At 42.8% G+C, this 13,447-nt stretch overlaps 1 protein-coding gene across 1 annotated transcript; it reads right to left on the bottom strand.

The window, feature by feature from the left end:
• Nucleotides 1-8,508: 8,508 nt before the first annotated feature.
• FERD3L (Fer3 like bHLH transcription factor) lies at nt 8,509-9,018 on the bottom strand. The gene has a single exon (XM_075557333.1). The coding sequence runs from the start codon at nt 9,016-9,018 to the stop codon at nt 8,509-8,511; it is 510 nt and encodes a 169-aa protein (XP_075413448.1).
• Nucleotides 9,019-13,447: the final 4,429 nt, after the last annotated feature.

The following is a 13,447-nucleotide window of genomic DNA, read 5'->3' as shown; positions in this document are numbered from 1 at the left end:
TTCAGAAGTGGGGGACTATATTAGGCTGGCATCTCAAGAGAACCGAAACCAGTGACACTTAAATGTGTTAATCTAGAAAGAAATTTACTTAAGGAAAGTGCTTCACACAATTTAGGACCTGGCAAGTTTGGTCTGGTTCAAGTACCTGGGTCAGATGTTAAGCTGGGTGCTTCTCCTAACTCATCTAGTTATAGAGGCTGGTGAACTAGGAAGATGAAGCAAGGATCAGGAAGATGAAGCAAGATGAACACAGGAGGAACTGTGGTCAGAGTCTAAGGATTGTGCCTGGAATAGCCAGGCAATATGGCAGATACAGGATCCAGACCCAGGAGAAGGGATAAGCTTTCTCACAGAGACTGTTTAAAAGGGAGCTGGCCATACCTGAGAAGACTCCCCTTTTATTTGCATCAGGCTGTGATCTGATTAATTGGTGTGTGTGCAAGCACAATTGGGGGGGAGGGGGCCTGAAATCCACCTCAGAAGCTGGCTACTCACACAGTTGATTAGGTTTTGTTAGGTCCCATCATAGAGTTGATTACATTTTGTTAGATGACATCATGGGGAATTACTGTCAAACTACTAGAACCCTGGCCCACCCAAGTTAACAAAACTGATTATTGCAGGGACTCAATTTAATTCATGATGCTCTCCAATTCTTTGATATGTTTCTGTATTCTCATAGACATTTGTCTCCCTTTATTCAAAACTAAAACCCATTGCTTTTCATTTGATTCTTCCAACTCATAGCATCACTGTAGGGTAAAGTCAAATAGTTCCATAGAGTTTCAAAGGCTGTCCATCTTTACTGAAGCAGACTGCCCATCTTTCTCTGGTGGAACAGCTGATGGGTTTGAACCACTAACCTTTTGGTTAGCAGCTAAGAGACGTTTAAAACATTGCATCACCAGGTATTCTTTTTCTCCCTTTAGAAGAATGGAAATAGCAGGAAGCTGCCCATAGTGGCAGGTTGAGGTCATTTACATTTGTTGGTTGCAGGTGGAGGACCCTAAGTAGAAAGTTGTAAAACCCGGTCTTTGAAATAAGTCAAATTATACCCGCCTTTTTATTAGCTATCATTCACAGAATGTGTTTCAGGTGTTTTGATCGTTTAAGGTGATTCTTTTCAAAGTGATATAGTGCTTATATGTGATCATCAGTTCTCTTCAGGAATTCAAGAATCATGCTGAATCATTGATGATTAAATGAGTTTTATGGTGACTCAATTTATTTGACTCAGTCTCTTCCATATTGATTACATTTCCACATGAAGGGAACAGAAATCCACCCAACTAGATCAATAAGCAGCAGTGTGACCAACAGTGAAGACTAAAGTTATCAAGGATTTCCTTTTATTTGGCTTAACAATAAATGCCATGAAAAAGCAGTAAAAAAATAAATCAAAGGACATATTGAATGGGGTACATCTGCTAAGATCTCATTTTGAACAAGGTATTTTCAAAGTTTCTTATGGGTGTGAAAATTGGACAATGAATAAGGAAGACAGAAGAAAATAGATGCCTTGAGTTATGGTGTCGGCAGAGAATACAGAATACCATGGACTTCCAGGACAATGAACAACTGTGTCTTGGCAAAAGTATAATCTGTATTCTCCTTAGAAGCAAGGATAGGGAGACTTATTCACGTACCTCGGGCATGTTGTCAGGAGGGATCCGGCCCTGGAGAAGGGCAATATACTTGGTAGAGGGTCAGTGTGTAATAGGAAGACACTCAAAGAGATGGATTGACCAAATGGCTAGAACCATAGCCTTTAGCAGCACTTAACTTGAAGATGGTGTCCCCCTAGGCAGTGTTTTGGTCTGCTGTACATAAAGGTGGCTATAAGTAGGAACCAAATCAATGGCGCCAAACAACCATAACACCTGCCTGAAATATGGTCGTTAAGGTCAAAGGAAAGGATGTATGTGAGTGACGTTTTGAAAACAATGAAGCACCAAGAAACCATGACCAAATAAAACCAAACCCACAGCAAATAGTTAATTGATTCAATAGTCAATTCCTATTCATATAGGTTTCCAAGAATATCTATTTTAAAATCATTTTATTGGGGGTTTGTACAACTCTTCACAATCCATACATACATCCATGTGTCATTTGTACATTTGTTGCCGTTATCATTCTCAAAACATTTGCTTTTTACTTGAGCCCTTGGTATCAGCTCCTCATTTTCCCCTCCCTCCCAGCCCTCCCTCCCTCATGAACCCCTGGTAATTTATAAATTATTATTATTTTGTCATGTCTTACACTGTCTGACATCTCCCTTCACCCGCTTTTCTTTTGTCTGTTCCCCAGGGAGGGGGTTATATGTAGATCCTTGTAATCAGTTCACCCTTTCCACCACACCTTCCCTCCACCATCCTGGCATGGCCACTCTTACCACTGGTCTTGAAGGGATCTTCTGTCCTGGATTCCCTGTGTTTCCAGTTCCTATCTGTACCAGTGTACATACACCGATCTAGCCAGATTTATAAATCAGAATTGGGATCATGATAGTTGGGGGGGGGGGAGGGGAGGAAGCATTAAAGAATTAGAGGAAAGTTGTAGGTTTCATTGTTGCTACACTGCACCCTGACTGGCTCGTCTCCTCCCAGCGACCCCACTGTAAGGCGATGTCCAGTTGCTTACAGATGGGCTTTGGGTCCCCATTCCACACTCCCCCTCATACACAATGATATAATTTTTTTTGTTCTTTGAAATCTGATACCGGTTCTCATCTACACCTTGTGATCACACAGGCTGGTGTGCCACTTCCTTGTGGGCTTTGTTGCTTCTGAACTAGATGGCCGCTTGTTTATCTTCTAGCCTTTAAGACCCCAGATACTACATATTTTGATGGCTGGGCACCATCAGCTTTCTTCACCACATTTGTTTATGCACTTGCGTTGTCTTCTGCAATCGATCGTGTCGGGAAGGGAAGGTGAGCATCATGGAATACTAGCCTAATAGAACAAAGTGTTCTTGCATTTAGGGAGTACTTGAGTGGAGGCCCAATGTCCATGTGTTACCTTAGTACTAAACCTATAAATATATGCACATAGATCTATTTCCCAATCATCATACATAAATAATTTACATATGTACATGCCTGTATTGAGACCTCTATAAATGCCATTTGCCTCCTAGTTCTTTCCTCTATTAAGGACATCGATCTTAATGGGAACACCTAGTCTCATGAAACAACAAAATTCTGGTTAGCAGTCCAGCATTTAAGAAGCCATAAAACATTTTATCTTGACAGTTTCTATCATATTTGTCAAATTCTCGCTTTTGCTGATTATTAAGTATGATTTCCCCTCTGCCGAAATTAAGCATGGGCTAAAGAGTTTTAAATATATATATGGTCTTACTTTTTAAAAAATTTTTCTAATTTTCTTTGGAGAAGCACAGAATATTTAACAAATGGTGTCACTAAGAGTTGTGGAAATTCATAGGCTTTAGCTGATTGAGACTAGAAGAGGATTTTCCATCTTTCTGGGATTTTATTTCTGTCAGTTTGCATTGCTTCTTTCCTTTCCTTCTCCTCCTCCGCCAGGCTTGGTTTTGAGCTTGGGATTCAAAAAAACCCCAAAGTCAAAACAAAATGGTCAGAACTGCTGAGTCTTGTTTTGTAACCTTTTTTAGTACAGTACTCACAGGAAGAGAGGGCACTGACCAAAATTGGGCCTCACTTCACCCAAAATCTTGGCAAACTTCAGGAACTTTTGAGTGAACTTGAGCCAAGTTATAGATATATAACAAAACATCAACATGCTCTAGATGAATTTAGAAGACAATTTAATAAAATAATTTTTAAAAACCCCCAATAACTGCACCTCAACCTACTGCTGTTGTCTGTTCTGGCTCATAGCTACTCTAGAGGACACAGTAGAACCAGCCATAGAGTTTCAGTAATTCTTTACTGAAGCTGAATGCCACATTTTTCTCAATGTGAAGTGGGTTGCTCCATTCAAATTGCCCATTCTGAGCTCAACCACTGTGCCACCAGGGCTCCTAGGTAAACTAATATTACCCTACCAAAGGTAAAGTGGGTCCTATAAACCTGCCAGCTATTTTTTAATAAGAAGCAAAATAATAGACTAATTTTAATTGGTCTTAAAGAAAATCTCTTGCTGTTTTAAAGTTATGGATACATTGGGAAACCACACATATAAAATAGATTTAAATCGATTTGATATTTTCTCTAGAGATTTGTAGTTCAGTAGAGTTGTACTCAAGAGTGCACCCCCATTTCATCTAGGAGCGTTGGATGGCTAGCATACAAGCCTCCGACAACAGTGCTTCTAAAATGGGAATGCTGACACATGTGACAATACACTCCAATGCAAGGTCTTAATTGCATGTTCACACAGGCCTTAAGCACGTCATCATAGCATTTCCTTCAGTTTCCAGTGTTAATTTTGCCAAAATCTGCTTCACATTGGGCAACTGTAAAGAAGATCAGCCTGCTGATGGCAAAGGCTGTGATTATTTGTACTCTCCTTGGAAAGTCCAGTGATGTCTTTCCAATATGATTTCATTTAGACCTCTCGTTGGTTTGCTTGTTTGAATACTAATAGTAACATGATAGCGACGGGAACTAAAAGGCGGTTCTCAGTCAGTAACGAGTGTATAAATAAATCGCTTCCCAGCACTGTCTAAAATGATGTTTAGATTTCCCACACCCAGATAACGTTAGGATTTCAAGAACTAATTATACTTTTCCAGAAGTAACCGATACTATTAATTTGTAAACCAATTGCTGGTGAACATTATTAAAAGGCAATATGTAGTGATGTTTCTATCAAAGTTGATTTTCAAGATAAAAAGCGAAATAAATCTAACAGAGTCTATGTTACATATGGAAAACCCTACATTGAAAATTCTCATGAATTTATGAGTCCAAGATATATATATGAGGAAATCCAATAGCCATATTGCTTAGAAAAGTTGTGTCAAAATGTGGAAGTGCACTGGACTTGTGTTCCGAATGCAATCATTTGGTCTTATTGATGGACATGATGTGCTCTTAGGAATTAGTTGATTCGTTTCCTCTGTGCCTCTGACTGTTCTTCAGTTTTCAAGTTAGTAAACGCCTTTAGGGACATCTTACCAACATATAAAGGCTTATAAAACCTCCAAACCAAATCCAAGGTCACGAAAGCCATTTCAACTAATAGTGACTCTGTACGACAGAGTTGGATTGTTCTTTTGGAGTTTCCCAGACTCTAACTCTTTGTAGGAGTTGGTAGACTCATCTTTCTTAAACATTTAGAAAAGCACATTCATTTATAAGCTGTATCAGTGTAAGCAATGTTGGACATACTTCTTCTAGTGATTCCTCAGAAAATAGCTTTTGGTTTAGAGTTTTTTTTGCACAGCACTTTCTATGAGGAAGGAACATTCATTTTAGGGATAGTGTGTGCTTACTAAGAACATATGAAACAGAGTTGGTAAGACTATGGAGACAAGCGAGTGTGTAAGGTGGTTGCATTTACTCTTCATAACCTAATGGTTTTTAGGGTTATCAACACATTTGGGTCTTTTCCTTTTCAAGTTGTTTTTTTTCAACAAAGTTTTAAGAATTCATAGATCTGAATAATTTTTGTTTGTTTTAATATATTCAGCACCTGGATCCTTGAAAAAATGTTTAATTTCCAGGAGGACTTAAAATGGGGAAAGGAAGGGGACTTTTGATTTTCAATTCATCCATCTCATCTGTAGCATGCCATTACATTTTAAACTGGCAGCAGATGAGGTGTTGCTAGAACTACCAAGCACCCCCAAAGAAATCGGGAAGCAAGCTACTGTCCCATGGTGAACTGAGAAATAACTAGTTGTTTTTTGTCAACATACCAAAGCAAGTAATTTTTAAACATGTCTTTACAAATGTAGATGTATTCTTCTAAGTAAGTAAAGCATTATTTAAGAAAGTAAGATGGGTGGGCTGGGAGGGGGGAGAAAGAAAGACATAGACAGACAGATTTTGCATTACAAAATCGAGCCAGAAATATTCGTCCAACTGTCAGTTTATTTTGATAAAATTAATGTAAAGAAAAACATGCACAAACATGCACTCCTTGATTTTGCCATTATTGCGGGGGGGGGGGGCGTAACTGGTTATACTTTTCTCTTACCTGTTTGTCCAGAGGTTCTTATAATTGAGCTGGAAGTATCCTGATGAAAATACATAATCAAATAAAGAAGACTTTTTTTTCTCAGGAAAGGGTGCCCTTTCAAAATCTATGCTGCTATGGAGAAGGGCGGGAGGAGACCGTGGAGTATCCATGCTTAGTGCCATGTGCAGGGACTGGGGACAGGGGGATTTCTGCAACACCCTGAGAACCGGCAGGACTCTCCTGGAAGGCAGTCTGGCTATTTATCCAGAAACTTCACTTTCAGGTTTTTATGATCAGGAGATCATTATAGATGAAAAACTATTTGGGGGGATTCTCTTTGCTGATCTCTCTGTCTGTGTCTAAGTCTATCACAGCTGTCCATCTTAGAAGAGACTGGGGCTAATGAAGTACGTTGTGAGACACAGAGAAGCCAGGAGACTGAAGGTCTCATATGTACAGATTAAAGCCAGGGGAAGAATGCCCAGTTTGGAGGATGAACTTTTAAAAGATCAGTATCCCAAAATTCTCCCCAATTTAAAATGCCTTGGATTTTTATCTGCATAGGAAAAAGACTAGAAGGAAATTGATGAAAATGCAAAAAGGATGGTAATTTGTGATTTGAATTTTTTTTTTGTCTCCCAGGGTTTTTTTTTACATTGAGCATATATGATTTAGATAAAATGAGTGTCATTTCTTAAAGCTTGTCCGGGACCTTGTGTCTGCCTGTTTATTGGAGCGCGCCAGCATGGGGTCGCAGGTGCACAGTGCCAGACAGGTGGGAGGTTGAGAGGCCTCTTTGGGCAGGGAAACTTGCTCCCCTGTGCTCTTCCACAAGCAGATCCCAGAGAGCTCTCTATGGGCGCAACTGTGGAGTAGGAGCCACCGCCCTTCCTGTTACTAGAGAGCCCTCCGCCTGTTTGAGCCCTGACAGCGGAAAGTACAGCTCGGAGGTATTCTCTACTCTGGCCTTCTCTGCATCCCTTTCTCTCCAGGATCCCAGGCCAGGAGCAGGCTTCCCCCTCACCAGGGAAGACTGAGGAATGGCCGCAGGCCCAAACTGGAGCCTTTGACCGTCATCCTCATCTCTCCCACGACGTTTTGCCAAGACAAGAATGCATCCCCTCTCTCGCCTCTGTCCCCTTCCCCACTGGTCCAGTCTTCCTTACCTGCAAGCCCAGCTCCAGGTCTCCAAGTGCCTGTGCCCTCGGCGTGGCTCCGGCCCCCCTCGCTGGAGGCTGCAGGAGGGGGTTGGGATGGGGAGCGCCCGGGGCGCAAGGAGGGCTCCCTTCCTCCGATCCCAGCTGGGCGACCCGGCGTTCTCCGCCCAGGCTCTAGGAGCTCCGGGGTGTCAGAAGGAAAGGGCGCCTTGTTGCTGGTTGGGCGCGTAGGGACCCGGCGCCAATGTGCCCCTGGACAAATGCACTCGGGAAGCCTGGCGCGGCCTTGTTACTGGCCGCGATCTGTCGGGGTACTCCGGGTCTAGGTCCCCGCGCTTCCCATTCCCCCAACTGAGGACACCAGATCCACCCACCTTCAGAAAGACACAGAGAGGAGAAGAGGTGAGAACACAGTGCTAGCGAGTCACTTCCGACCCACCAGGAGTCTCAAGGGCAGAAGAGAGCGGTCCCTTTGGGTTCCCCAGACTTAAAATCAGTAAGGGAACACCAGCCTCGGTTTTCTTTCGAGTCGCCGCTGGTAGCTTCGAACAGTTGACCTTGTGGGTAGCAATCCAAAGCGGCACCAGCCGTGCCACCGGGGAGACTTGGGACCAGAAAGGAGATGAGAATTGAGAGTGGGACCCTGGGCTCCCTTCCGCGCCTCTGGCTGGTCTTCCGCCTCCGAGACCCCAGATGCAGAGCAAAGATCCAAGATCCGGAGCCCTGCCCCCCACCCCCCACCCCCCAAGCGCCTCCGGCTTCCAGACCTTCCCGGGTCCGTGGGGGGGGGGGGTGTCGCAGCACAGACTGACGACGTTATGTTAATGAAAGGAAGTACAATGTTTTACTTTATTACTACTATTTTAAAAATTAGGAAGAATCATCCAACACTCTAGAAGCCTGAGGACTCTGTTATCAGGGGGATTCTCTCCCTAACCCCCTGCCTGGAAAGCTGCAGTCGGCTCGGGCTTTGAAGGTGGGCCTGGTTCGCTCAGGTTCAAACGCGCTGGGGCCAGCCCTCCCCTGGCCTCCAACCAGTGTGAGCGGGTCTAACTCCCTGGCGGCCTGGGTTCCGTGGCTGTCGGGATCATCGGGATCCCACAGTTGCGACCCCCAACTCCAGCCGCCAGGACCCCTCCTGGCCTTTGGGCTGCATCCCCGGAGGGGCCCCGCTAGACCCCAGCGGGCTCCCAGGTGAGCCAGAGCGGGGACTCCCCCGTGCCCCTGGGCCCCCAGCCTCAGTGGGCTTCTTTCTTCTCGCAGCTCTGCAAGAGCTCCGTCATGAAGGAGATGTAGACAATGGCCAGGCGCAGCGTCTCGATTCTGGACAGCCTCTTCTCATAAGCAAACGTGGGCACCTTTCTTCGCAGCTGGTCAAAGGCCTCGTTGAGGTTGAACATCCGTTTCCGCTCACGGATGTTGGCAGCCTGGCGCTGGGCATAGGTAATGACCCTTTTCCTCTTGGGACGGCCCAGCAGCAAGGCACCCCTCTCGCACTCTTCTTCTTCTTCCTCCTCCTCCTCCTCTTCCTCTCCCTCTTCTACTTCGCCCTCCTCATCCTCTGGGCCCCCCTCCTCCAAGTGTACCAACCTCCTGGGCCTTCCATCTCGGAGCGCAAGGGTTCGCTTCCCAAAGGGGATTCCAGTCCCAAAGTCACAGAGGAGAGGGCTCCCCGGGGAGGACAGGGACAGATCAGCGACGAAGTCCAGCACGGAGGCGTCCACGCAGCTCTCCGGATAGGCCGCCATCGCGTCGACTCGGCCTGGTGTCTCATGGATTGCTCACTGGGTTGAGGGGGTGCGGGGCGAGGCTGGTGATGGGCTCTTCACAGAGCTTCCATCTGCTGCGGTGCCGTCACCGAAGAGCTCAGGGCATCGATATTTATCATCGAGTGGAAAAGAGGTTTGGTCGCACCGGTAGGGAAAGCTCCTTCTCTGGAAGCTGATGAGAAAAGACAAGCTTCAGCCCAGAGAGGGAGGGGGGGGGCAGGGGCGGTGGGGGCGGGGGTACGCGTGGAAGACTCAAAGGAACAGGCCTTGGAGTTTTAGATCCCTTTAAATGCGCTACCCAGGACAGTTCCTTCTTGGCAACGACCCCCTGCTCTTACCTGCTGGGCTCTTTGTGTCTGTCCTCACTCCTGCAGCCAGCCAATGTTCTCCAGGCTCCTTAGCTCATGTCGATCTTTAATTTAGACTTGGATTTTCAAAGCGAGGATGTTTTCCACTGCTCTGGCTTCTCCTGGGCTTTGGGGGGTAGAAGTCCTGAATCTTGCCACCCGAGGCTGCCAAGGGATATGAAACAAGTGCATGTGCTTTTTAATGATGTCCAGAAGAGGGGCCCTGCCTCTCGGGAGGCGAGGAGACTGTTTGCCCGGTATCCCAGTGCTTCGGCTGCTGAAAGGCAAGACCTCCCATTAGCTTAAGTAAGCATGGCAGGGGGTGCTGAGAGCGCATTCCCCAGAGTCGCTGTTGGAACCAGCTTTCTCCGGGCGGGGCAGCTCAAACAGCTCTTCCGCGGAGCTACAAACCCTGACTCTTAAGTCTGTTTTGTAGCAATCAGTCTAACAATTGAGACACTTGACTTTCCTTCCCGCCTATCATGCAGAGGTTTTTGCTATAGGGACAAATGTTATGATGGGATTGAAGTGACAGGGTCTTTTCTCTGCGCCTGCCTCCCTGCTGCATCACACCAGCGTGCGGGAGATAAAGCAAATCTTTCCCTGGAGCAAAATGACTGCATTATTTTTAGGGTGCAATTGACCCTTTGATAAACAAATAGCCCCATCAGCTCATCCTTGGCTGATGAGGCTCTGGGCTTCAAAATCGCTGATTATTTGTTTGTGAACGAAGAAAACCCTAACATTCCCATCTGGCTCATTTGGATCTTTAGGTTGTACCTTTTAACCATAGGATTTAAGGGCCCAAACTATATTAAGTTCTACTAGTAAATATTTTCAAGCAATCGTTGCATGGTATTTTTAGATAAAATAGATTTTAAAAATTGGCGTATTGAAAATGAAATTTTACTGGTCTCCTATTATCTTTAATATCTTATCAAAGAAAGTTGTTTCCCCTTCCTCTTTGCCAAACTGTATTGACTTAGCTATCCAGGCATAGGATTTTTAAGAAGACGTCGAAGCGTAGATCAAAATCCTCGAAATTAATTTTAAAGTGGGGTAGAAGAAACAGCCTAACCAAGATTAATAAAGAGCCGCGTTGGTTCAAAAAATAACCACAAAGAACATTCTTATTAAGCAGGGAATCTGTGGTGGTGACTTCGTTTAGTACATTGGACAGCTCCCAGAAACTCCCACTTTCTTAACAGGTACCAACCTCCCAACCTAACTGCCACCTGGTGCATCCAGTCCAGGGAAAGGTAACACAATGCGTTTCCTTTCTAGTTTCCCTGTATATAATCAAAGGAGTGTTAACTCCAAGTTAAAAAAAATATTTGTGTTACATTTATCCTTTGGCTTTTCATTGATTGTCTTTTCTCGTGTTTACTCTTCAAGCTCCCACTTGTGTTGTAACAACATAGGCAAAGAATTGGAATTTTTGTTTGTTTTTTAGATTCTTTTTAAAGCATTATTCAAATAATTGGAGAAATGTTATTAAGGACGAGTTTGTTGGTTATGATCGTCTATTTCATTTTTACGAAATTTCTTGCAACTATAGGACTGAAAATAAAGAGTAATTGTAGTTTCATCAGAGGCTAAGAAAACATTAAGTGGGGAGAATCTATTTTTCCTTTGACAAGAAATAATGTTTTTTAAACTCTGGTTTACTGTAAAGTGCTATTAAATAGCAGGGGGGATTTTCTAGTTGATTTTTAATTTTGTAAAAAAATTTTCAGAGACTCACTTTTTCCCTCTATCTTTTAAGAACTTACTTGCATGTAAATGGATTAAATGCCTCAAGTAAGAATCTAATTTCACAAAAATTTACACGGACATTTACTAGAAAGAAAGATGGTAGAGATAGATGTAAGCTTAGAATTCAATGAAATAGGAGCCATAAGATATCATGACACTTGAGAGGGAAACATCCCCAAAGAAACGTTAGCCAAATTAATGGAACTGCATATAGATCATAACAAAGAAAACCACCAGTGCATGAGAAGACCACGCCCAACCTTTGTGCTTCATTCCAATTGCTATTGCTTCCTGAGGTACCACTGTATCTTCACTTCTGAGACTAACCTAGCCTGATTTGTCTAGCTTGTTTCTTGTTAAATAAAAGAAATTAAACTGCTCACTTGCTTGTCTGGCACTCAATGGTTTTATTTTTTGTAAGAATTCTGCATATCATTCTCATTGATAAAGAGTGTTGTGAATATACCACTATTAAATTATTCCTACTACTACTAATCAATATTTCAGTAGTTTCTGATTTTAGCTAATACAAATAACAGTGTCATAGATATTATTGTATCTATCTGTTGGTAAGCAAATTTATGCGTTTTGGTTCAGTCTATACTTAGATGTGAAATAAGTTTTGTATATGTTAAACTTTGATAGTGTGGCAGTTACATAATATCCTGTCAACTTGCGAAGGGGTGGAGTCTAGCCTGTCAATCAGGTTGAGCAGCTTGATGACCTCATTTGGAGGCAAGATGGAAGTAAATAGCTCACTGGAGGCCAGATACACACTCTCTCTTTGAGACATTCCTGCTGAAAAGTCAGATGGAGCTACACTAATGAGCGAGAGTCCTGGAGCTGAAGAGCCAAGTGGAAACCCATGCCAGTGCCGAGATGCTTCCACTGCCACTGGATCCACAAGACTTTCCACCCACTGCCCTGTGATCTTCCTCTATTCAGCGTCACTGCACGTGTTGTGTGAGTCTGAAGAGTAATTTATAGACTGGTATTGGACATATGGGCTAATATTGTATTTATGAACTTGATCTGGGTTGGGCTGAGATGCTTTCTCAATACACTACTGCTTTTTTATATGAAACTTTTTTCTTAAACACTTATCAGTCTCCCTGGATTTGTTTCTCTTGTCTACCTGGACTGACATAGGTCGTTACTATCAAATTATTTTCCAGAATGATTGTAATAATATAAATTATTAAGTAATAATAACAATCAAAGAATTAAAGTTCTAACTTCTTTAAAACACCCTCAACACTTGGTATTTTCTATTTTATTTTGTCATTCTGATGATACCTATGGATATCAGACCATGTTTTAATTTGTATTTATCTTATGAAAAAAATTGGACACTCTTGCATATTGGTGAAGTGCCTGCCCAAATGTTTGGCTAATTCTTTCTATTGCTTTGTATAAATATTTTAGATATTAGATTTATGTCAGATGCATGTATTACAACTACCTGCTCTTCCAAACATTTGACTTCTCCCTTAATTCTTTTTCTATTATCTTTTAAGGAAAAGGAGTTCTTATTTTTAATATCGTCAAACTTTTTTCCCCTCCTTGGTTAGTGCTTTTTATATACACATACCTTAATAGCTCTTTACCTTTATGGAAGTCATGCAGATATATGTTATGCATCTATCTCACATTTAGAACTTTCTTAAAATACCCACTATCGGAAGGTGAATTTTGAGAATGACAAGTGCAATGAAGGTATAAGGGTGCTTTGCTCAATTGATGTATGTATGGATTGTGATCAGAGTTTTATGAGCCCCAATAAAAAGATTTATTAATTTTAAAAAGGAGAAAAAATAGCATTAAAAAATACCCACTATCATCCAGTTCATTCCGACTCAGAGCAACCTGTAGGACAGGGTAGAACTAACACTGTGGGTTTTCAACTCCAACTCCTAGATGAAAAGTACAAAGCCTTATCTTTCTCCCACAGAGCTGCTGGTGGTTCACAATGCTGGGCTTGAAGTCATCACGCTGAAGTGTTACTGCTGGTGTGATGAAGGGTGGGTGTCAAGAATTATTTGATTTTCACAGGGTTATCCATTTAATACCACACTATTTATTAAAAGATGATCCTTAATATATTAAAATATTTCTAAGTTAATTGACTACCACAAGAGAATAGTGAGCCTTTCTGCTCCTGTAAAGAGTTACCATCTCAGAAACCCACAAGGACAGTAATGATTTTGAATTGGCTTGATGGCAGTGAGTTAATTGGCGAGTGGGAAGGAAATGTAGAAGTGTAAGAAGAAATCCATAGTAGAGTTGGTCTATATTTTATTTGGAAA

Source organism: Tenrec ecaudatus, chromosome 9 (assembly GCF_050624435.1).
Source record: "Tenrec ecaudatus isolate mTenEca1 chromosome 9, mTenEca1.hap1, whole genome shotgun sequence".
NCBI classification, from domain to species: Eukaryota; Metazoa; Chordata; class Mammalia; order Afrosoricida; family Tenrecidae; genus Tenrec; species Tenrec ecaudatus.
Note: the sequence above shows the minus strand (reverse complement) of the source record. Positions and strands in the feature narration are given on the sequence as shown.